This window comes from Larimichthys crocea, chromosome I (assembly GCF_000972845.2).
Source record: "Larimichthys crocea isolate SSNF chromosome I, L_crocea_2.0, whole genome shotgun sequence".
Taxonomy (NCBI): Eukaryota; Metazoa; Chordata; class Actinopteri; family Sciaenidae; genus Larimichthys; species Larimichthys crocea.
In genome coordinates, this window is record NC_040011.1 from 23,859,936 (window position 1) to 23,885,927 (window position 25,992).

The 25,992-nt window shown below is 43.3% G+C and overlaps 1 protein-coding gene across 5 annotated transcripts; it reads left to right on the plus strand.

Moving 5' to 3' along the window:
- Positions 1-2,955: 2,955 nt before the first annotated feature.
- ankrd50l (ankyrin repeat domain 50-like) lies at positions 2,956-25,259 on the plus strand. 5 transcript variants are annotated; one of them, XM_019263922.2, is made up of 5 exons: positions 2,956-3,106; positions 3,521-3,768; positions 10,275-11,064; positions 18,103-18,320; positions 20,027-25,259. In XM_019263922.2, the coding sequence occupies exons 3-5, from the start codon at positions 10,616-10,618 to the stop codon at positions 23,569-23,571; spliced, it is 4,212 nt and encodes a 1,403-aa protein (XP_019119467.1). In that variant the 5' UTR covers positions 2,956-3,106; positions 3,521-3,768; positions 10,275-10,615; the 3' UTR covers positions 23,572-25,259. The 5 variants fall into 5 exon arrangements, with proteins under 5 accessions (XP_019119467.1, XP_019119466.1, XP_027138301.1 ...); XM_027282500.1 differs by lacking the exons at positions 2,956-3,106; positions 3,521-3,768 and adding exons at positions 6,399-6,624; positions 6,954-7,063; XM_019263921.2 differs by lacking the exon at positions 2,956-3,106 and having other exon boundaries at positions 3,236-3,768.
- The last annotated feature ends 733 nt before the right edge of the window (positions 25,260-25,992 follow it).

Sequence of the window (25,992 nt, forward strand, 5' to 3'; positions counted from 1 at the left end):
GTTTGGAGTGGAAATCAGAGTGAGTTGAACAGCAGAAAAAGTCTGAGCACATTTATGCCAGGTCCAGAGTGAAAAGTGTGGAAATAGAACAACAAATGCTGACAGTGTGTCCATTAGTTCTCTTCACCATCTTTTCTCTGTTATCAGACTGACAGGTCCGGAGTCTGTCGAACATGTTCAAACACGATCCACTTTTCTTTGTGTGCAGATTTTATTAGTCACTCACTGAGTTATGAAAGTCAGGCCTGACTCATCTGTGCAAAACTCAGAGGGCAGAATCCTCGCCTCTGAGAGTGACAGGTTTCTTTTGTTTTCTTGGGTAAAAAAGATTTCAACAGAAAGAAACGCCTGCAGAATTTAACCCCAGTCTGTTTTTAATCTGCAAAGTCCATGGTGAGAAATTTACTGTAGAGCCTGAAGTGTGTAAGCTTAGGTTGGTTCTTCTTAGAAGTGGAGACAGGAGGTTTGCATCAGATACAGTAAGCAGAGCGTGGTGGTGGAGCAGGTCTCTGAGGTAGATATGGAGGACTTTGTGAGTTTAGAGAAGGACTTCGAATTGGATCCTTTGTGGGATGGGAACTGGAGTTTCTGCAGGACAGGCGGCACATGGTTACAGGAGTGTGACTGGGTGAGCAGATGGGAAGCAGTGTTCTGTATATGCTGGAGTTTATATAGTATGCAATAATTCATTCAATATTATGTAATGATAGAATAAAAACTGTCTAGCCGGCACAGTGTTGCAGTGGTTAGCACTGTCGCCTCACAGCAAGAAGATTCTTGGTTCCCGTCTCTCTGTGGAGTTTGCATCTTCTCCCCGTGTGTGTAGACTTCCTCCCACAGTCCAAAGACATGCACCAGGTTAACTAATGATTTGGTTGTGTGTCTCATTGTGTCAGCCCTGATGACCCCCCAACGACGTCACCTGGGATCAGCTCCTGCGACCCTGATAAGGATAAGCTGTTACAGAAAATGGATTGGTGTTTATTGTCTTTAAATATTGAATTAGTGCGTGAATTTTAAAATGGATTGCCTTGTTTGATTTCAGGACAGGTCACAATATACTCTCTGTGGAAGGTGATACTGATATAATCGGGTAGAGTAGAGAGTGAACACACCTCACAGTGAGGCAGATACGCGACGATGTACAAGATGAGAAAGTGTAGCAGGTCATTGAGGTCATGCAGCATCCTCTGCAGTTTCATTCACATTCAACAATTAGAAATTCATTTTGACATGTCTGTCATTACCACAGATGTCCAGTAGAGGTCTCCCCTGTAAATATAGTGGAAGACCGTACTTAACCTCTACATAAGAGAGACATGATTACTAAAGAAGAATTTTAAAACATACTGTTTATTTTAGAATTTGGTAGAGCAGTTTTGAAGTGAAGCAGCAGCACACAGGAGGTTAGAAAATTACGGAAGCCCTTAAAGGCCATACATACATACATTTTATTCCACCTGTTTTTCTTGTGATAACGAGATAATTTTCCTCTGTTTTCCCGTGATAACGAGATAATTGATTTGAGATCTCGAGAAAACAAAACGATAGTCTAGTGTATTAAATCAAGTGCGTCCGTATTACAGAATGTATAGCAAATGCATGTAGTCCATACGGAGCAAGCAAACCTATTACGCCACTGTAAAATCCCTTTGATCCATAATTTCTGACAAAGGTTTGTACACTTGATCTCAGGACTGGAGTGAGGATTAGCCAAAGTGTATCAACCTTTGTCAGAAATTATAGATCAAAGGGATTTTACAGTAGAGTAAATATTGTACATAATGCCTTTTTCAATTCAAAATAATGAACTTTGAGGATGAATTGCTCCAAAATGATACAGTAAATATGCTTAATACTGAGTAATAGGTTTGCCCGCTCCGTATCATGGACTACATGCATTTGCCATACATTCTGTAATACGGGCACACTTGATTCAATACACTAGACTATAGTTTTGTTTTCTCAAGATCTCAAATTAATTATCTCGTTATCACGAGAAAACGGAGGAAAATTATCTCGTTATCACGAGAAAACGGAGGAAATTATCTCGTTATCACGGGAAAAAGGGTGGAATAAAATTTATGTATGTATGGCCTTTTAGGGCTTCCGTAGAAAATGAATAAAATGCCAACGTTGTTGTTTCTTCTTTGTCTTGTCTCTCTTTATGTAACGTTGAGCATGTAAAATATATTTTTAATAACAAAGCCTTTACAGTGACATATGAGAGTCTTTGTTTAAGAGAAGACATTTGTGGTGAGTCAGTCTGTGAGAGGATGTTAGAATGTGGAGAATTGGCAAACAGGGTTAAAAGGTCATCTGTCATTTCCCTGTGAGTTCAGCTGAGATCCTGGGACAGTCTGCGGTTTCATCATGTCTCCAAGTCAGCCGTGAAATCTGCTGCAATCGCTGGAGGAAGAACTCAAGGAAAATTTGTGGAACATTTCGACCTTCACAAGATGAAACTAGTCTGAAGAAATGCAAATCACAACCTGAGCCACACTTTCCTTTTCATGGTCAGTGATTTCATGTCCTAACCTTCAAAAGAGTGAGGCCGTATTTTTTAACTAGCATTGACTGCATTTTTATGACTTTGGACTGATGAAAAATTCAAATACAAATTTCACTGCTAGAATGCAAATGCAATGCAGATGTAAACCGATCTTTTTGTTTATATTTTGGATCATGGATTGTGACTTTAAAATCAGCAGGATTTTTGAGGGATTCACTTGTTTAACTCTGAATTATGGAGGCAAATTTCTGCCATTAAAAATTAGATGAATAAATTACACATTGTAAATCACATTTTTAGATACTATTTGAGACAGGCTGCAGAATGAGTCAGTCCCCATGTTAAAATGTCCAAATGACAACTGTACTGAGGGTGAATTTTTATAGAACTCACCTGTTCACACCCAGGCGTCATTCGGCCCACCTCAGATCTTCCAGTGATCCACGTCTTTGCCGATATTTAGATTAACCAGGAGGCAGAAGAAGCAGGACATCCAACATGGTGGCAACCAGCGTCAGCTTCAAAGCGGAGCTTTGAAAGCCTACAGGCGACATCACTCAGGCTCCATTCATTCTTTATGCTGAAACAAGCGTGGTAAGGCAGGGAGGGCATGAATTTCAGAACTCTCTTCAGACTCATTACATGACTCCACCTCTTTATAAATGTGGCTCTTTGTAGCCTGAAAAAGTTAGAGTTCTGACACTTTGACACTCACTGACAATAAATAAAGGAATAAAAACGTTAAAGTTTTACCTGTTAAATCAAAATAAGACTTCACTTCTGAAGTCATCACCTTTGAATCTTTGTATAATGTTATTTTTGGTTCACCATGACGTTTTTTTTTTCATCTTCATCTTTTTTTTTTTATCTGGCAGAAATTGACTTCCATACTCTTAGACTAAAACTAAGTGGGCTCCAGTCTGACATATGTGTGTGAATCCAGCCCCACAGAGGATGTCCTTGCAACACAGTCCATTAATTTTTTTTTTCTTTCTCTCTCCTCTCGAGCATTTGAGAGTGAGCAAGGAAGCAGAAAGAGCAGAGCCTCCGAGAGGCGGAGTGCGAGGAAATGTCGGCTGTTTGACAGGAACACAACATCTGTATGAGAGACAAAACAATACATCCACCTTTTAATGTGATGGTATGGAGGACTGTGGGAGTGGATGCACGTGATTGTATCCGGTAAAGTGCGGCGGGTTCGTCGGTAAGGAGAGTGAAAGGAGGCAGAGCAGCGAGATGCAGAGCGTTTGTGTCAGGTAAGACCGTGTTTGTTGGATTTCAAACTCAGTCTGTATTTTGTGAAAATCCTCGTTATTTTGTGACTTTGGAGGATTGTGGGGAAACAAAAGTGACAAAGTGTTCGCTCAGCGCTTTGTGTGTGTGTGTGTGTGTGTGTGTGTGTTTACAATGGCGTCGACTGCTCCTGATGAACGAGGTCAAACACACACGAGCACGTAGATTACGCTTTATTACCGCCGGCTGGACGGAATAACATCACACAGCTGCAACTGACAGGTGGAGGACTGACAGGTGGAGGACTGACAGGCAGCCTGCAGGATCACTGAGAGCACAGTGAACCGCTGATTGGCTGCAATGTTTCCACAGACATTAGTCCAACATTTGGAGGGAAAGAAAGAAACAAAGAAACAAATAATAGACAGCTGCTCTATTTTAAAGACACCCAGTTTATCGCATTAATAAATAACAACCTTAAATACAATATAAACATTCCACTCTACAAACACATTTCATATTACACAGCATCACTTTAATTGTTAGCCTCCCCGTAAAAAAACCCAAAATGTCATGTCATTACGTTTTCAAAATGTTGAAACGACTTCTTATATACTATGTGTATGTACAGTCAGGTCCATAAATATTGGGACATCGACACAATTCTAATCTTTTTGGCTCTATACACCACCCCAATAGATTTGAAATAAAATGAACAAGATGTGCTTTAACTGCAGACTTTCAGCTTTCATTTGAGGGTATTTACATCCAAATCAGGTGAAGAGTGTAGGGATTACAACAGTTTGTATATGAGCCTCCCACTTTTTAAGGGACCAACAGTAATGGGACAATAGGCTGCTCAGCTGTTTCATGGCCAGGTGTGTGTTATTCTCTCATTATCCCATTTACAAGGAGCAGATAAAAGGTCTAGAGTTCATTTCAAGTGTGCTACTTGCATTTGGAACCTGTTGCTGTCAACTCTCAATATGAGATCTAAAGAGCTGTCACTATCAGTGAAGCAAGCCATCATTAGGCTGAAAAATCCAAACAAACCCATCAGAGAGATAGCAAAAACATAAGGTGTAGCCAAATCAACTGTTTGGAACATTCTTAAAAAAAGAGAACGCACCGGTGAGTTCAGCAACACCAAAAGACCGGGAAGACCACGGAAATCAACTGTGGTGGATGACCGAAGAATTCTTCCCTGATGAAGAAAACACCCTTCACAACTTTTGGCCAGATCAAGAACACTCTCCAGTAGGTAGGTGTATGTGTGTTAAAGCCAACAATCAAGAGAAGACTTCACCATAGTGAATACAGAGGGTTCTCCACAAGATGTAAACCATTGGTGAGCCTCAAAAACAGGAAGGCCAGATAAGAGTTTGCCAAACAATATCTAAAAAAGCCTTCACAATTCTGGAACAACATCCTATGGACAGATGAGACAAAGATCAACTTGTACTAGAGTAATGAGAAGAGAAGAGTATGGAGAAGGAAAGGCTACTCATGATCCAAAGCATACCACTTCATCAGTGAAGCATGGTGGTGGTAGTGTCATGGCGTGGGCATGTATGGCTGCCAATGGAACTGGTTCTCTTGTATTTATTGATGATGTGACTGCTGACAAAAGCAGCAGGATGAATTCTGGAGTGTTTCAGGCGATAGTATCTGCTCATATTCAGCCAAATGCTTCAGAACTCATTGGACGGCACTTCACAGTGCAGATGGACAATGACCCGAAGCATACTGCAAAAGCAACCAAAGAGTTTTTTGAGGCAAAGAAGTGGAATGCTATGCAATGGCCAAGTCAATCATCTGACCTGAATCCACATGCATTTCACTTGCTAAAGACAAAACTGAAGGGAAAATGCCCCAAGAACAAGCAGGAACTGAAGACAGGTGCAGTAGAGGCCTGGCAGAGCATCACCAGGGATGAAACCCAGCATCTGGTGATGTCTATGCGTTCCAGACTTCAGGCTGTAATTGACTGCAAAGGATTTGCAACCAAGTATTAAAAAGTAAAAGTTTAATTTATGATTGTTAATTTGTCCCATTATTTTTGGTCCCTTAAAAAGTGGGAGGCTCATATACAAACTGTTGTAATTCCTACACTGTTCACCTGATTTGGATGTAAATACCCTCAAATGAAAGCTGAAAGTCTGCAGTTAAAGCACATCTTGTTCATTTTATTTCAAATCTATTGTGGTGGTGTATAGAGCCAAAAAGATTAGAATTGTGTCGATGTCCCAATATTTATGGACCTGACTGTACATACACATAGTATATAAGAAGTCGTTTCAACATTTCGAAAACGTAACGACATGACATTTTGGTTTTTTTTACGGGGAGTCTTGTGCTTTAGGCTAACAATTAAAGTGATGCTGTGTAACTTTTCTACCATAAACTAAAATTTTAAATCATTTTGATGCTTGCACTGTCTTGTGTTCAGGTGAACGCAACTTTGTGTTTCAGGTACGGTCACCCACGTGACTTATGTAACGTCAATAAACTGCTGCGAACTATAGCTAACGGTAGCTAATGTAAGCTAAACATTAGCTCCCTTTTTAGCAAGGCTGTGAGCTCCGTGAAAGTTTAGTTTTTTTAGTCGTTGTAAAAAACCAAAACTTGAAGCTTGCCATGGAGATGTGTTTTAATGGAAGGATCAAATGTGATGCAGTGTGTTTGGTAGGTGTTTGTTTGAACTTCAGACAAAGCCGGGTAGTTATTTACCAGACCTGCCAGTCTTCATGCTAAGGTATGCTAAGTGCATCTGGACTTTAAGTTTATGCTGAACGAACAGGCACAGGAGCAGCTTCTCTAACTCTAGAAATATAAGCCGAGCTCCATGAAGAAACGATCAGCGCCACTTTGGAAATACTGTAAGAGAAAAGAAAGAAGCAGAGAGGTCAGATAATTTGTCACAATTCTGGATTGAATTTGAAAACAGGGAAGAGCTATTGTAAAGATGCGCAAAGTTTTTTAATTCAGTCCCACAAACAAATGAAGGTGGCATCAGGGTAGAGGATGGTTAACATTGAAATCCCAATAAATAGTAATATTATATAATAAAATTGTTGGGAATCTGTCTAAACATGATAACACTCTATAGTCATTACCCTGAGCAATCAACATTTACTTTATAAAGAACATAAAAGTTAAATCTGAAAGTTTCCTCAAAATATCAAACGTCTTTCTTTTGCATATGGAGCCCCTTCGACACAGCTTGGCTTGGACCAGTTGACCGGCAACCGGCCGAGACTCCAGGAAGTTAGTGGTCCTAGCCAAGAAATAGTCTGGCACATAACCGCTTGCACAGCGGTAAGTTGTCATTTTTACACTTTGGTTTTACACTTCATTAGTGAGCTTTAGATGTGCCGGTAGGTGGTCTTTGTTACTTTGGGCTATTTCCCCCATTTTTTTTTTTTAAGTCTTTATGCTAAGCTAAGCTAACTAGCGTCTGGCTCCAGCTTCATTCTTAGTGTACAGACAAATGCTGTCGTTTAGATGTACACAAAACAATGTAAAACCGACAGTCTGTGGTTTTAGAGCGAGTTAAGTGGCGTTACTACTTTCTGATGAACAGTTTATCCTCCCAGTACTCCTGTGCAATGTCTTAGCCGGTTGCTTAGCAACGTCATTCAGTAGGTTTACATGCACTCAAGTAATCAGGTTACAGTCTGCTGTCTCTAGTAAGATGATGTAATGTAAATGACAAACCGGTTTTCCTGGGATGACAGCTGGGATTTAGGGAAACCTTAATTCTCCATCTACATGTCTCGGGCCAGGTGTTACCGTGTCTTTATTGGCCTTTTACAGTGGGAATGTGCTTGATGATAAAATGTGGGTCAGACAGGGAGTGTGCTGTCTGAACAGCATGGGCGGCAGAATGAAAGTAGATCATTACATGGAGAGAATCAAACTAATATCTGAAATCAGATTTCAGTAGAAACTGAAAAAGACAGCTAAAAGTTATTTCCATTGCTGAAATTTGAACAAGCACAGTGAAATATTAATGCCTCCAAATTTGGATCTGGGTCTGGGGTAAAACTGATTACCGCCCTGTTGCATGTAGACAGACCATCTAAACATTTTCTGACTTTCTTTTGTGCCTGTAAACTGCAGGAAGCCGCTGTGCTCTGCACTATATAAATTAAACTCGACCCGATTTGACTTCTGTATAGGCTGCATGTCAGTGAAGCATTGTACAGACACTGCTGCTGCTGGCTTTAGCTGCTGCACCAGCGTCTTTATAGGCTGGTTTTAAAGGGCTTTGCAAATACTGTAAAGTAATGACAAGAATGTAGACAACTTCACTGCTTGCTGTCAGCTCTCCTCATTACTGTTTTCAGCATCCTGCTGAGACAACACATTACTTCATTTTCCCGGTCATTTTCAGTATTTGGCGCTTGTCAGCTGACTGCGTATAACGTGTTATCCAGGAGGCTAATATAATGCTAGGCTAAATGATGCACATGTGAAAATGAATAAGCTTCTAAAAAAATTCAGCTGTGTGTTAGCTCTCCGATCATACTGCGCCAGGCTATCATGAGGGTTATACTGCTCCATCCCTTCAAGAATTAAATTACAATCTGACAGATTCAGCTCGCTGTGGCTAATGTTTGATTAGTCATTGACTTGAGTGCGGGGGGTGTGCACCCTCATGCACTCTCATCAGCGCGTTAACTTTGTCACACAAGCCTTTGACATTCCTCGCCTGAATTCCTTTTTAGGTCCTCCTATGGCCTTTTCATTTTCAAATCTCCAGTGTGTTAGACTTGGGGAGATTTCTTGGCAGATATCGTGACATGGCAGTATTTTCTGAACTGAATTTTATAGGTTTATTTTGACCCTTATAATCTGATGTAACCACTGTTTTAACAAGACACTCTGTATTAGATAAAATGTGAGACAGCCAGGGATATCAACTAGTCTGAGGCATAAATGATCCATAATTGAAGTATTTTATGCGTGTACATCCAGCTATAATAATTTCAGCAAGAAAGGAAAATTCATTAATTCACACATTAGTCAGTTTGACAGAGTACTGTACTAAACACTAAACTGTGTAAACTTCTGCTTCTGCGGTAGTTTCTCCTTCACTGTTGCAAGGGGGAAGTGAGGCGAGGGATGTTCAGCAGGCCACAGTCAGCGACTTTTTTTTTTGAATGAACAGAGTAAATGCAACTCTGATACACTTCGACATCAGTTGCAGAGCATTATTTCTCTTTTCACACAAAGGCATAGTGAGATGAATGTGGCTCAGTGTTGAGAGTGACAACAGTTTTTCTATTAGTAAGAAGGACAATAGATCTTTTTCACAGCGGCCATTTTGACATAAAATAGTAGGTCAACACAGGTGTGTCCAATGATACTAATTAAGGTTCAGTTCCATTTAGTGCAGCAGAGACTCTCCAGTGAGCCGCACAGCAGCACCCTGACTGTTTAACCTGAATGGAACTGAACCTAAATTAGTGTCATTGGTGATATACCTACTGTTTCATGTCAAAATGGCTGCTGTGAAAAAGGTCAATAGATAGAAAAAAACAATGATTTCATGTCATTTCTTCTCATTAAATTTTAATAGAAGCACATTTAAATCAAATAGACATACACATAAAATAAACAACAAAAACAGTTAATGTGCAACAAATTATTATTGATGAATTATTCATAGGCTACCACTGGTGATGATGGAATTAAATTAAACCAAGTGATTTAGAAACATTTAGAACAAACAGAAATGGTAAAAAATGTTCTTGACATTTTTAATTTACTTGTTTTTTTCTGACCAAAACTCAAATAGCTGGAACTGCATAATGTATTTTTCTTGATTAAATTATTACATTATTAATCAGTTTCCCAAAGTGTTTCAGTTAATTCAGTGACTAATTACTTCAGGTCTAGACCAAACATGAAGGGGCTGTTGGAGGGTGATGCAGTGATTCATTGTCATGGAACCAAACTGACATAATATGGCTTTACGGGGATAAATCACTTCAAACTAAAGCTTGAGGTGTTGCATTACCCCGTGACTGAACCTTGACCTCAGGTATCCCCTCCCACCTGTCGCTCATAGCCACATGAGTCCTCCCTCTCCTCTCCTCCTCTCCGGCCCTCCTGTGCATGTCTTGACATGCCGAGTAACACCAAGAGAGGGAGGAGACAAAAAAAGCAAAACAAGAAAAACCAGAGAGAGAGAGAGAGAGACAGAGAGAGGGACAGAGAGAGAGAGAGAGAACCAGAGAGAGGGAGGTGTGAGGTATGAACAGAGGGTTGTAAAGAGCTGAGGGCGTGAGAAAGGAAAAGGGAATTTCATGCTAAAGCTTCAGTTTGGTATCGATGCTTGAAATCTGAAGAGAAGCAGGACAGGAACTGAGAGGAGGGAAGATTGCAGCTGTAATTGGAAGACGGAGGAGGACTCAGTCAGGGGAGGGGTGAGATATTGTGGCATTATATCTGTGAAAAACATCCTGTCAATTTCTCTCTTGACTCATTCCTGTTTCTGATTTCTGATTTCTGACTCAAACAGCTCGGCTATCCAAGAGAGGACGTGATGACCGGCGGTGACCATGGATCCTCCTGTTTGCTCTGGCGCCTCGAACCAAGACAAACGCGACAAACCCGAGTAAAGAAAATGAAGAGGTGAACCTCTGGCTGACGTTCTGCGAGCCTTACATCTGAAAACCTGAAAGGGAAGGACAGCTGCTGATATTAATCACCTAATGCAACGCTTTCAGGAACTGACAGTGTGAGGAAGTAACCAGGTATTTCCCAGAGGTGTCATCTGCTGCAGCTCAACCTGAAAGTAAAAAAGAAAAATCGCTGGAGGAGCATGGGCCGTGGAGTTCAGAGCAGCGAGTTGTCCCCTGGATGTCACACCCCCAGGAACAAATGAGCAGCAGCGGATTTGGCAGCAGCTCCAGCTTGCTCCAGGGCCGGCGTTTCTACTGTCGGGAATGGGCCCTGGACAAGCTGCGCCGCTGCCTGGACACCCGCTCCGTGCCGGGACAGCCGCCAGGGGTGCTGGTGACTGGGGGCCCTGGTGCCGGAAAAACTGCCCTGTGCACTGAGGTGGTGTGGCCCACTTCGAAGGCAGGCCTGGCGATCGGGCTGGCACCGCGCTGCCTAGCCTACCACTTTTGCCAGAGGGAGGACCAGAGGAGTACGGTGGTGTGGAGGTTTGTCCTGGGCCTCGTGGAACAGCTGATGGCCTCACCTCTTCTCTCTCCTGGGTACAAAGAGATCCTCAACAGCCCGTCTGTATCCCCCACTCTGGAGCCTCTCAGCTGTCAAAGAAACCCTGATGACACCTTCAAGAGGTTTGTATCACGTTTTTCATTTTGTTCTCACTCCTCATCTGCACTTTGAATTTCAAGAGTTCCAAATGTGAGGGAGACGAAAGTTAACGAAAGGTAACGAGCATGAAACTCATCCAGGCGCTTTGCATGTGCGTGCATGTTCCAGAGCGTGATTCGCTCCCAGCCCCTCACAGCAGAATGCATGTGCGGTATTGTGTACTGTAAATGCCGATATCAGCCGATGAAAGCGGCAGCGGCTGAACACAGTCACATCCAACATGTGTCAGCAGGCAAATGGGCGGTTTATCAGATTTAGTCAGAACTGAGACAACGAGGCGAAAAACCTGTGCAACAAGATCCTTTTCGCGTTGTTTTGATCAGCTCCAACGTCTGACTGTGGCGACCAAACACATTTGTAGTCGTTTGAGACGAGATGAACTTGGACTCTTACCAGCCAGGCAAGCTTTGATTCGAGATCAGAGACACATTAATGACCCAGTTTGTGTTCTGCAACATAAAAGCTTGCTTGATGATTTTAAATGAGGACATGAATTTGACTTGTAGCTTATTGCTACAGTTCCAATCAGGGCTGAGTCAATGAGACTAATCATCTCTTGACGATCTCTGTATGTCTCTATCAGGCCTGAATAGGAATGCTGTATAACAACAACAATCAATCCAGTTAATGCTCAACACTACGCACCATGCATGAGCCTTGATATGTATTTCATTCTGACTTGGATGATTTATGGTGACACTGTAATGAAACAGCCATTTAAAAGCTGGAAAATGGAGCGTTTGAATGTGAAACACAGCGGCAGGTGCTCGTGTTGTGGGGAAAATAGAGCAGATTCTCAACAGGTATTTCGACCATCAACAGACAAAAAGAGCCTGCGAATGTGAAAAGCACATCGCCCATCGCTGCAGCGAACAGAGGCCACAGGAAAAAGACGGCAGCTTCTATTCTTCCTCGTCTTGCGGCCCATTCACTGCACACACAATGAGCCTCCAGTGTGAATGAATGCTACAGTGTTATTTACGACACAACATCCTTTCAGAGAGGAGGGGGAGAAGAAAAAAAAAAAAAGAACAAAGAGGTGAAAAATGCCTCCAGTACCCCGGTGACCATCTCGGCACCAGTCGGCGAGGTCACCATCCTCTCCGGGACTTTTTCACTCTCTCCCGGCGTTGTTGACTCAGCGATGAGTCTGAGTCCTTTTACACTCCTCCCGTGTTTGCTTACCTCTGGTGTGAAGTACCGAGCTGGATTCCACATTCCCATCAGACTGGCTCGCAACCAGCCACTGTTTGTGTTTGTAGCTCTTGTGAGAGAAAGTGCCTGAGGGCGAAACATTGTCATGTGAGAACAGCCGTTCAACAAGCCGATGAAACATGGGGCTCGAATTGGCAGCCAGAGGGCCACGCGGTACACAGGGACGTATGCTTCAAACCAGCTGGTAGCCGGCTGTAGTCAGCAAACCATTAACTTTTTGCTGAACTCTTATCTGGTGCTGCTCCCTCTGCCTGAAGCCTTCAACAGTCAGATTTAAAGTTCCCAAAGTGGGCCTCTTTCTGTGAATTCAAATCAGAGACAGCTAGATGTGTTGTTTGTCTTAGGTTGGTTTCACAGCACTAGTTTTACTTGCTTGGCCCAGGAAAATGATCTATCAGTGCCTTTATTAGTGAAGTGCAAACTATTGACAGCTTCTTACCACTTTATCTCCTCTGAGAACACCAATCATTATTATAGCAGAAGTTAATAATGAATAATGCTGAACAGGTAGAAACAAAATGGTGTGTTTCTAACCTGCTACCCATGCTACCCAACTGCAGGTACAGGCTGCGGTCACTTTGTGACTAAATTACTGTAACTCCCAGCCTGCACAGTGAAACCTCTTCAGAAGATCGCAGCAGCACGCCTGGTCTTCAGTCCCCAAAAGGGCTCATGGAGCTCCACTGGCTACCTGTAGCAGCCCACATTAAATTCAGATGACTAATGCTGACTACAAAGCAGTCTCTGGTTCTGCACCTACTTGAAATTCCTCATACAGACATGTTGCCTCCTCCAATGAACGACGCCTGGCTCTGCCAACCGTACACTCAGGACAATCCAAACTTTTCTCGTCACCTCCTCTCCTATCCCCCTCTACAACTAATACAGTACTTATTGCTGCACTAACATGTCCTTGTCACACTGTACCTTGATTGTTTCCCTTTTTGTAAGTCGGTTTGGATAAAAATATCCGCTAAAAACACGACTAAATTTAAATTAAATCTTACCAAGATGATAGTTGATGAAGACACATCGACGACACACTGCTTTTTCAACACTTTCCAGTTTCTGACAAATTATCACATCCACATCCTACATACGCTACCATGGTTACTACTATGACCTTTCATCTATATGTGATGCTTATGCAAATGTGCAAATGGGTTGCTTGACACGATCAGCAGTATATTTGTTTTATATCATGTTGGTCCACTTTTCGAACTGTTGGAGTAAATTTCGATTATGATGTTTTGATATCTTCATGGTTGACTGAAGTTTTACACTCAGGTCGTACATGACTACATATAAAGAGCAAATCTGTCATTTGTTCTTGAATTCCACTCAGTAGCAAGGCGACACACGTTCTACAAGTCCAATCAAATCTCAGGGTCACAGGTCGGTCAGGACTGTGTTGACCTCACAGAGAGGGAAACCATAAGCAGCAATAAAAGTTTCATTACACTTCCTCCTCGACAGAACTGAAAGTGTGCCCAGTAAGGGTGTGTCGCTGTAATCAGATGACTAAAGAGCACAGAGGTATGATAAGCTTGTTGTAACCCTGACATAGCTGTGATGGTCAGAACAGCTGTTTAATCTGTCTCCTTTTATTACCGGATGTGTTCAGTGGCATAAGTCAAGGCTGTTACTTTGCTTTAGCGGCAGCCTCATAAACACAGCAAGTGTTTTATAATTTGCTATATTCACAGTGTATATTTCAGGATGTGGGTGTCTTATGACCTCTGCTGAATAGCTTCCTGGGGTACAACCTGAGCTACCAAGACATGACTCAGCACTTCATTCTAAATTATACTAGTTAAAGTAGTGTATTAATCAATGGGCTGTTTAAGGCAGGAACAGGTCATGTACATGTTTCAGGACAGGACACCCACAGTAACAATCTCATGGAAGCTCAATGAGGCAGATTGGATTCATCATTTATCAGTCTGATCATTATGGATGACTAATTCCTATGATGTTGCTCCCAATGCGTATGTTAATTTTCAGACTGATATTTTGTTGTTAACCTTGGCGCGTTCAGCTATTGAACCTGCTGCTGTTATTTATGCTAATTTAACACTTCTGTTTCAGTTTCCAAGCCCCTGTATTATCCAGCCCAGTGGCTCTGTTTCACAGGTTGCATGACCTCTTCTGAGTGTTTTATAAATACACTTCTGGTGCTGTTTTCTTCCAGTTAGCAGCATATTCTGCTGTACTGATTTGATTTGATACTAATACGCACCACTGACAAATATACAACATAACCACACACTGTTGATTTGTTTTGTGGCAGATTTAGTTTTTAAAGATTAAAGGTTTTTCAGGGTTTTCTTGAAACCTGTCTTGACTGAAGGTGACTGGACCTTCTGGTCACTCTTAAACATAGACATTAACACTAATAACAGCACACACACAAACACACACCCTGTGTTTGCTGCAGGATAATTGACTTGAGTTCAGCCTCTGGGTGACCCATTCATACCACACTGCTGCCACAGGTTAATCACTGTTTGTCACCTGCAAAGCGAGACCCTGTGTTGTTGTGTACAAATAGAATCAACCATACCTAGACCTGGTATTCAACACACATGTTGTTGACTTTTAGGATAATATATGCTGTTTATGTTTTGCATATTTAGAAAAAAAAGAATATCAGACATGTCTGGGCTAGATCAATAATTATTAAGTCCCTCGTTTCACAGTCCATGCTGTCCATGTCCTTGTCTGACCTAGTACTGGAAACCAACTTTTAAAAAAACAAAACAAAAACAAACAAGACTAAGAACCTCAGGCAAAGTGGTGCTTTGATCAGTAGAGCTGAATGAAGCCTGGTTGCTCAAATAAGCCGCCTTTAACAGCACCCACCTGTCAACAAAGCCACCACACTTTTAATTATTCATAACTTTAAGCCTTAATATCATTTGAACAGGTAAATTCTCTATAAAAAAATCACCTTCAGTACAGTTGTCATGGATGTGGAAATTAGCTATAGAGACCAAAACTGTTTTTTGTACCAGGCTGTAAACATGTTTATTTCTGCTGTGAGGTTGGACATTTGAACATGGGGACTTATGGAGACTGACTCACTTCTGGAGCCAGCCTCAAGTGGACGTTTGAAGAACTGCAGTTTTTGGCACTTCCACATTGGCCACAGATGTTGCCGACTAACTACTAATACTAACCTGTTAAATGTGAAACCGGTATAATGTGTATTTTCACTATCCTAGTTGAGCACGTTCGCATGCCAATGTTTGCTAATTAGCACTAACCGGGAGTTATAAAAAGGAGTTAGTGGGAATTTTTTTTGCATGTATTTGTTCTTAAACTAACACTAACTAAGTTATAGACTGATCTCATGGTGGCACTAGAGGAAATGTCAGATGATCACCAGGGTCATAAAGATTCATCCTCTTGGGATCATGATGAAAATCTGAACCCAGTGGCAGGCTGACTGTCAGACCAGCAACATTCTAAATTGTCTTAGCTTTATGGCTGACGATGCTAAAAAACGTGGTCAGCATTCACTCCATGCTCCATAATCCAGCGGCTTTACAACCCACTCCTAACCCAGATTAAACACAGGTGTGACACTGCTGGGTTATGTTGGACAGGGTGAACATGGGTTTCCATAATAACTAGGATTACTATACAGTTACTATTATTATAGGTGTCAGAGTTGTTTTTGTCTTCGGCTCAGGCATATTTTTACCGGGGCCGCAGAGTGGCCATCTGGCAGCATCAACTTCTTTCTCGAGAACCCCGGCTTCCCTCATACAACTTGCACTTTCATTATGAAGTTTTCATGCTCCAGCAGCTCTGAACGTCATCTTGACTGCAGGATTTCATTTTCCTCAGATAAACTTGCCTTAGGTCTTAAGTCTTGATTCAGGAATAAGAGCCTGGGGTCCAAGAATCCTTTATCTGTGCTCCCATGCTGCGTTCAAGGCCTTTTCCAGGACATTAGTTGCTGTTGATCTGATGAATTATGTACAAGCTGTTTTTGTTTGGTTTTGGTCATATAATGTATTCTACTTTATGATTAAACGTGTGTGAAACACTTAAAGTTGCGTCATGACATGATAACATTAATATCTCTGCTTTTATGGTCATGATTTTTATGGTCAGGGTTTTATAGGAGTGTATGCGAGAAGAAATATAAACTGAATACAGTGGACGGACGGATACAGTGGAAGGACTTAAAAAAAAAAGGCATGTACTAGTATGCGTAGATATGATTGTGCGTGTGTGTTTATAACCTGTGTACACACATCAACCCACGTCTGTCTGTCTGTATGTGTGTGTGTGTGCGTGTGTGTGTCAGAGCGTGATGAGGGTGGAGCAGGGAATTTCAAAAGTTCCAATCACCTGAGTCACGGTCAGATCACAGCAGGGTGTGGGTGCTGACTGTGCTCTTTAAAGACAGTTACACTGTGATTTAGGTTTTTGCCTAATCACAGTACAAGATCCAGTATTTTGACAGGAGTAGAGAGACATTCATTCATGTTTCTGAAAACATGAAGCATGTTCCCAATCATTACTCCCAAAGGCTGCGCCATCGGTGTGTAAATGCGTATGAATGGTTAGCTCCTAAAACTGATGAGCAGTTGGCACCTGCATGATGTGTGAATGAGATATGTAATGAAAAAGCACTTTGAGGGCTCGAAAGACTAGAAAGGTGCTATATAAGTACAGTGCATTTACCTTATCTAAGGTTTTATAGCCTTTGGCTGGACTGTAGCAAAGAGGGGCCAGCCCTTTAATCCCTCAATGACTGCTTCACATGTGCAAATGTTATTTACATATTGTATTTTATGAGTATAGGTGCAGCCTTCTAAGCCACTACGGGGTTCACCCCTCGCTCGCAGTCACGCAGTGCACCACCTTCGTCTCACCTTGTGTGACACTAAACTGAGACCAGAATCAGCTCTCTGAGTTGTGCACAGTTAAGTAGCACAGCTCAGAGAGCTCATTGAATCTGAATCTATACTTCACACAGCCTTCTTCTCTAAGGCTATCATGAGTAGGATAAGGGCAAAGCAGGATATGATCCACAGCTGTGGACACACACACACACACACACAACACACACCCACTTCATAAGAAATCAATAACCAGTCCACGCCTTGCCAGTGCGTCACAGTGCATTATATGAGCACGGTTACTGTTGCCTGACGTTCACCATATGGTAATGAAACTGGACAACACACAAACCTACTGCTGCGAGAAGCGGAGAGACTGCTGGATAACGGTCCAGCAGAGTTGAAGAGGAAACAGCTCTCCATGCATCGAGAGGCACAAGGGAGAGCGCACAGCTAAACCCCCCCAAATAACAATCAGTGTGACAAAACACTCCATACAAGAGACATCCCACAAATAGGAATGAGTGGAAAGTGTTCTTGCAGCTGTACACACTCAGAACAAAGATAATAGGGATCACAGTACAGCCATATATTAGCTTTCAACCCAGTCCTGTTTGAACTGGCAGTGGAAAAGCCTGAGGGGCACGGCAAGATTGTTTCTAAATTGAAAACAAAAGCAAAAACTCAACAACACATTTCCATCCTCAAAGTGGAAATTGCCTCACGTCAGGCATGGATTTAATTTTGTGTATGCAAAACAGCTTGACCCGCTGTGTTTATTTGTCATGCAATTACTCTGCAGTCGGTATAAAAGAAAATTCTCACTCCGTTACTCGCTTTCAGCTCCCTCATCTGCCCATGACTCCTCCATTTTTTTTTTTTACATCTTAAATTTATTTGTGTGTGTTTCTCCTTCTCGTGTGCCCTCAGAGCAGTGTTGGGACCCCTGTTGGACCTTCCTCCTCCTGCCCAGACTCTGATGGTGGTGGTGGACTCCCTGGACGTGGGATATGGAGCAGGTGAAGGACGTGGGAAGTGCAGATCCATTGCAGAGCTCCTGGCTGCTAATCAACACCTGCTGCCCAGCTGGCTGCTGCTGGTCTGCTCCGTCCGCCGCCACAACAAGGCCGTCTGCAAGATGTTCTCAGGTATGGAGAAAGAATAACTAATGGGCAGTGCGCTGTAAAATATTATTATGCTGTAAATAGGCGTCTGTGTGGGACCAGACAGTTACATGAACTACCTCAGGCGTGTTTGTGGTGTAATCACTGTCAAAGTGAGTTATTTATTTGCTTCAGCTAATTTAAAATGTCATTATGTGATTACATTTTAAAAACATTTCATTTTTAATGACTTTTGATTAATATACAGTAAACAATTATTTTCTAAATTACTGCAAGGCACTCAGTGGATGTGGAAATAGTTTTTGATTTGAAAAGTGCTTGTTTTATTTCTGGTGTTGATGTTGATTTTAAATAGAGCCACTGGTTGTCCATCATAAAGCTGACAGTACTGTTATATGTACTGTTAACACCCCACTATGGCACTTGAGAGTACAAGTACAACAGAAGTTGTGGGTATGTGTACTGCTATTATACCTGCAATTATGTATTTTGTTTGTGCTCTTGAATGATTTCTATTTTATTCTATTCTTATTTTATACACTCTCTTCTAGTTTTTTTAAATTACTCAGGCCGCATTCAGACAGGACCATGCGCCACGGGGGAATTTCTGCAGGGGGTGTGTCTATTTGTGTTGAATGTAACCGCTGTGAAACAATCAGGAAATAACTTTATAAAGGCTGTGCTCGCTCATTCTCATTGACTGTCTCTGTCTCTCAACAAAAGCTCTCTCTCTCTCTCTCTCTCAAAGTCAGAACACACAAACAGGTAAAGTGTCAGAGTTTAGTCCATGAATCCACCTGCATGGTCTCAGTTTCTGAGACATTTCAGGCTGACTGTGACATCAGGCAACATTTTTGGATCTAGCTTAACTCCTCCCCTGCAGGTCACTGAGTTTTTTTTTTGGCAGCCCTGACACCCCTGTGGGCCACACCGCTACAGCCAAAATGCACTACCCCCACTCAAATGAATATAAAAACGTGCATTTTCGCCACAGTACCAGATTCTAAGTCTAGTACCAGAGTCTAAATGCAGCCAAATTTCTCCTCTTGGGATCAATAACAGATTATTTTCTCATCCCCCTAATCATGATGTCTGCATTTTGTTTGAATTTCCTTCATTTTGATCCTTTGTTGTGGTGCATCATGACAAAATCATTATTTAAATAATCAAAACACCTACATGTATCCTGTGACTGAGTAACTGCCAGTTAGTGGATGTGAATCAAAAGAATAATAGCATTAGTAAGATAGGGATTAGCTTCCAAGATGTTATGTAACTATAGGATCTTTGACTGTAACCATTGTTCAAAGCTTCTGTTAGGTTGAGTGCTTTGGTTTTACACTCCAGGTTCATATTACTAACAAATTATAAATGAAGGAGGGAGGTGTTGTTTTATAGCAGTGGGTGACCAAATTTTACAGTTCAGTATGGATCTCCTCTCAGTTCTTGAACTAAAGTCTGAACACTCTAATACACTCCAAGGGGGAAAGATATACTGTATGTCTGCAAAGAGTCTTTAATATTACATCTACATCTACATTAGTAGATCTCTGTAATTTAAGAATTCTTTAGGCCATCTAACAAGTTGTCTGAGTACCAGGTGGTGATATAAAGTGGGAGTCACAGAGAATCACAATTACATTACATAGGACTGATAAAGTCTATGCCAGACCAAAAAAAAAAACTATAACAGGGTTAAAAAACGTAATCTATTTCTTTCTGTGTCGTAGGTTTCCGTAAGCTCTGTCTGGATGATCTACGGAAGCCCCCGCCAGTCCGTGATGTGCAGCAGTACATCCTCTGCCGGCTGGATGAAGAAGCAGCACTTCGGCGTCAGCTCACCCCTGACACGGCTGACATGCTGAATCTGCTGCACATCAAGAGCGGCGGCTGCTTGCTCTTCCTTGAGCGTGTGCTGGATGGTGTGGCAGGTGCACTGGTGGGTCTCCGGGAGATCCGGGACATCCCTGGGACCCTCAACGGCCTCTACCTGTGGTTGTGCCAAAGACTGTTTCCCAGGGGGCTGTTTGTCTATGTCAGGCCTCTCCTCAATGTCCTCTTGGCTGCCCCAAGCCCACTCACACCCCAGCAACTGTTCACAGCAGCCTGGACACACGACAACATGCTCAGCCTCCAGGACTTCCAGAACAAGCTCCGAACACTCTCTCCTCTCCTGATCGATGGCCCTGGAAGCACCAAACTACTTTTTCATGCCAGCTTTGCTGAGTGGCTGATGGATGTTAAGTATTGCACACAGAAGTACCTCTGTAGCAGAACAGAAGGTCACAGCATGCTTGCCATGGCTCTGACTTTGCAGGGACCCCACCTGGACATTGAAGACACTTGCCAGCTAGCCACACATTTAGTTTGCTCAGGTCACCATAAGAATAACCCCTCACTATTGGCACTGTGGATGCTGTGGATAGGTGTGCCTGCTTTTACTCCTAGTGACAGTAGTGCCCTCAGCACATCCTTAAACCAGCCTCCTGTTCTGGTCAGTCAAGAAGTTCTTCAGCTGTTAACGAAGAGCGGGCTCGTCTCTGCATCCTTTTTCTCAGATGCAGACCCAAGTGTGGGTGTGCATTGTATAGGTGAAGAGGAAGCTAATTTAAGACAGGCATTTGAAAAGGAGATGTCTGTAAAGAAGCTGCTAGAGAGTGGGGTGTCCGTAAACCAGCCATCTACAGATGGACAGACCTTGCTTGCAAGCGTAGCCCACGAGGGTTCTGCAAATGTAGCCGAACTTCTCCTGACACGCGGATCTGATCCCCTGGAGAGTGATCATCAGGGTCAAACACCGCTGACTTTGGCTTCCCGGCAGGGTCACGTCAAAGTGTTGACTGTGCTCCTGGAATGGGCCAAGAACCAGGAACCAGAAACTGCAGTGCAGATGATGGAGCATGTTGACAATGAAGGCTGGACCGCACTGCGCTCTGCAGCCTGGGGAGGACACAGTGAGGCTGTCCGGATTCTGCTAGATGCAGGAGCAGATGTGGATGGATGTGACGGTGAGGGACGGACTGCTCTTAGAGCTGCTGCGTGGGGGGGTCATGATGAAATCGTCCTGACGCTGTTGGACTATGGGGCACAGGTTGATAAAGCTGACAGTAAGGGCCGTACGCCACTTATTGCTGCTGCCTATATGGGACATCAAGAAGCTGTGGAAATACTGCTGGACCACAATGCAAAAGTTGACTTAGCTGATGGAGATGGGCGCACTGCTCTGTCAGTCGCTGCCCTCTGTGTCCCTACAGCAGCTGGAGTCAAAGGTTATGGTGAGGTAGCAAGTCTGTTACTGGAGCGTGGAGCAGATCCAGGACACAGAGACCATGACGGAATGACACCATTGCTTCTTGCAGCGTACGAGGGCCATGATGACGTAGTTGAGCTTTTATTAGAAGCTGGTGCTGATGTAGATGAGACTGCCGGTCCTGACGGCAATGTCTCTGCTGCGGCTGCTGTCACTCCCCTGCTGGCAGCTGCAGCGATGGGCCACATGAGGACAGTGTCACGGCTGCTTTTCTGGGGAGCAGCTGTAGACGCCATCGATTGTGAAGGAAGGACGGCACTCTGCCTGGCGGCAGCAAGAGGCAGCATTGAGGTTGTCCGTGCCCTGCTGGACCGAGGCCTGGACGAGAACCACAAGGATGACCTTGGTTGGACTCCACTGCACGCTGCTGCCTGTGAAGGCCATCGAGCTGTGTGTGCTGCTTTGACGGAGCGAGGTAGCATGGCACGTGTCGGAGAGATGGACATTGAAGGACGTACGCCTCTTATTCTGGCAGCACAGGAAGGTCACTGGAGCTCTGTCAGGCTGTTGTTGGACAGACGATCTCCCATTGACCACAGGGCGTACGATGGACATTCTTCCTTGAGTGCTGCCCTCCTTGAGGGCCATGCTGAGGTTGCAGAACTGCTCATGAGGCGAGGAGCCGATACAGATGTCCGGGACGCAGAGGGAAGACCCTTGCTCTACCTCCTGGTGCTTGAGGGTGGCCTCGAAATGGCTACTCTCCTCATAGAGAAAGGCGGGGTGCCTATGGAGTCCCGAGACTCAGAGGGCCGCACAGCGCTCCATGTGGCCTCCTGGCAGGGATCTGTAGAGATGGTAGACCTACTTTTAAAGCACGGGGCAAACCCCAATGCACAGGATACAGAGGGAAGACCACCAGTGCATTCAGTGGCTTGGACAGGACATGCTGAAGTAGGACACCACCTCCTAGGAGCCAATGGTGTCAATATAGATCTTGCTTGCCACCAGGGTGCAACAGCTCTGAGCATCGCGGCTCAGGTGGGACATGCTAATATTGTTGCAATGCTTCTGGAAAGAGGTGCAAATCCTGATCACATGGATAAATATGGCCGTACTCCTGTCAAAGTGGCTGGGAAACACGGTCACTTTAACATTGTCAGGCTCTTGGAGAGCTACGGAGCCAAGCCATATGTAGGCCTGTTGCCTAACTCTGGTACCTTCTCCCCTGTGAAACCCACCAAGATGCTCTTCTCAGGCATCTCAGAGAGTAATGGAGGTGAAGGCACAGCCATGACCTCTTCCTCTTCAGTATCTTCTCCTGGCTCCACTGCAGAACGATTCCACTCAATGCAGAGCTCCCAAACCTCATCTACCTGCCACTCGCTGGCGACGGTGCAGACGGTGCCAGCTGACAGCCTCAGCTTCATTCAGCAGATCCAACAGCACTCACTGCCTCGCAGTCGTAGCCGTCCCTCCACTCTCCCCCCACCAGGGAGCTCAGGCATGGGCAGCCTCCATGGAAGTAGCCAGAGGCATCCCAAAGGCAGCTCTCCTCCCACTGTTTGCACAGTCACTGCCATGGTGCACAACTGCGAACTGCCTCCGAAAGGCTTGTCGTCTGGACTTGAATATCACGACAAACTGAACAAACAAAACTCAAACTTGATAAAAGCTGACAGGACTACTTACGCTGGTGGGAAATGGCACTCTGTCATGGCTTCTCTTGGGATCATGCCAGGCCAAGACAGTCCTGCAGTAGGTGCTAAAAACAGAGACAGTCCTCCTCTGGGCTACCCTTACAGGTTACAGAGCCCACTTCAAGGGGAAGCTTGGGATTCTCTACCCCAGAAGAACATTTTGTCACCTGCTTGCTACAATTTTAGCCCAGACCCACCTTGTAGTGCCTTGCCAGAGGGTGTTATGACAACCACAGACCCACAACTTAATCTGAAACAGGCCATCAAACTTCAGTTTGAGGGTCCCACCAGTGCAGCCTTATACAAGAGAGAGACACCCCTGTGACCAAACTTTACAAACCTTTTCTTTTACTTCGTTGCAGTACGTCAGTTTGTGCTGAACCAATGTATCCAGTAAAACTAAATACTTGCTGGTTCCAATGTCTCCAGTGTTAATTAGTGTAAATTAGGGTTTAGTCATTTATTTTAAGAAAACAATTGACCAAAAACAGAAATAGTCCTTAGTTGCCCACAGTGTTTTATTTTGTGGTGGAGCATTCACAGAAATTAAAATTGTAATGACGACATCTTTGTTTTAGTTGGTGGTTCTTCAGCTCATGGAGAAAGCCGTTTCTACGGTGTACAATGACTTTCTGGGTTCAGATGAGAGAGGAAGCGATTCCTTTCTCCACCCCTCTCCACAAATTGAGAGGAAACACAAACTCAATGACATGAAAGCTTACATTCCTGCCTTTCCGTCTCACTCCTGCCTGTCTTGTGTGTTGAGCAGGGCTCTCACAGACAGGAGACCATGCTTTAGAGTGTAAAGTTCTACAGTAACACTCCCTCTTATGGAACACAACTGTCTAGGCTGGGTTATGCTATATTTGTAAAAAATTTTGCTTGTAAAAAAATACCTTTTTCTAAGCAGTAAATGTTGTTTAAGAGCTTTAAGCTTGTGGCCTTGATCTTTATTGAAGCCTTTGATATTTACTATAAACTGGCCTTCATCCCCCATATGTCCGTCAGTGACGACCAAAAACAGAGAAGCAAGCCTACCAAAGCTCGACCCAGTGTGTGGTTTATGATACAAATTATAAAAGACAGCCAAGTTTGCTGAACCAATTTGGCTCTCTCGCAGTGTGTCTGTGTGCAGGCAGGAAGCAAAGGGAAAATTGGACCATAAAAACTGAGGGTGGATGTTGGAGGTTGGTGATCCAAACTTGTATGTGGCCTGAAAAAATGTCTAGTTCTATATCATTTTTTTCATTGGATTAATATTTAATACATTCACTCATTAAAAAGGCAAACTGTGGCATATGTCTACCTCTACTTATTTGTCAATGTGTCCAAGTGTTTAAATGTTTTATTTCACTCACTTTACAACTAAATGTCACGGATAGCTTCTGATGTGTTAGCATCATGCAGAGATGAAAGTCTGGCAGCGGGCTGATGGTGGCCACATGGGACTATAAAACCAAGCTCTACTGGACAGTTTTGAAGGAGAAAGCAGGTCTCTGCAGACAGGTCCAAAAGTGATTTAGCCTGCTTTGTTCTGACAGTTTTACCTGTGAGGTATTTGGACCTTGGGAACTGCATTTCAGAACTGCATTTTATCATCATAGGTGCCTAGATGAAGGTTTAGTGCCTGAAAGGCTCTATTATTTAATACTTGCATTAGACTTGAGTGCACGGAGCCTTTCTTTCATTCATTTTCAGTTGTGTTGAGTGTTTTGGCCTTCTTGTAACAACTGCATTGTGTTGTGTGTGTGAGTGTGTGTGTGTGTGTGTGAGTGAAGTGATTTTATCAAATTGACTCCCACAGTCATGTTTTTCACTGAATTACGATGAATCTACAATACAATTAAATACAAATAAGTGTTATTGACTCTGTTGTATTTGACATGGGCAGTTCTCAGCAAATCCCTTTATCTCCAGCTCTCTGATTACTGATTTTGTGTTTGTATAGAAAGTTAAATGCCCCCCTCCTCTTCCTAGCCTTGAGCTGTGCTCTTTACCACTTGCAATTCAGTGTATTTACCAAGCAGCAACCTCTGTGGCTGTGAAGTGAAGCCAATATGGAAGTGCCAAAAAGGCTCCAGAAGTCAGTCAGTCTCTTCATAAGCCCCCATGTTAAAATGTTCAATTTCACAGCAGAAATAAACATGTTTACAGCCTGGTACAAAAATTTCCCATTCATGACAACTGTACTGAGGGTGAATTCAGCCCACCTCAGGTCCATCCACCAATTTAGCCGGTAGTGGAGGTGACGACGACCAGAACCAGCACATTTTGCACTTCAAAGCGGTTCTTCAGAAGCATCTGGGTGACGTCACAGATACAACATCCATTCCTCTTCTACTGTCTATGGTATTTACACATAGATGGTTACTTTCATGTCTTTTGCTGAGGCATGTTTCTAGGTTCCTTATTCAAAGCTTGACAACCATACTTCTGGGCTATCATTGTTCCACTCTTAGCTTTATGAAATACTCAGTGTTTAGTGGTGAAAAATGTAACTTAAAGTGACAGGAACTGTCACTTGGAATGTGCTTTGAAATCATACACATTAGTTAAGACATACACATAAGTCACACTTGGAATCCAGTAGAGTGTACTGAACTTTATTTTAATACCAGCGTCAGCACTGTCACCTAGAGAGAGCTCTGTGTACATGCTGTATGTTTGTATGCATAGGCAAGTCACATTGCTCCAAGTAATGCTGACAGCTGTGCTTTCATGAGGACAAGCTGGAAAGGTCGGCAGT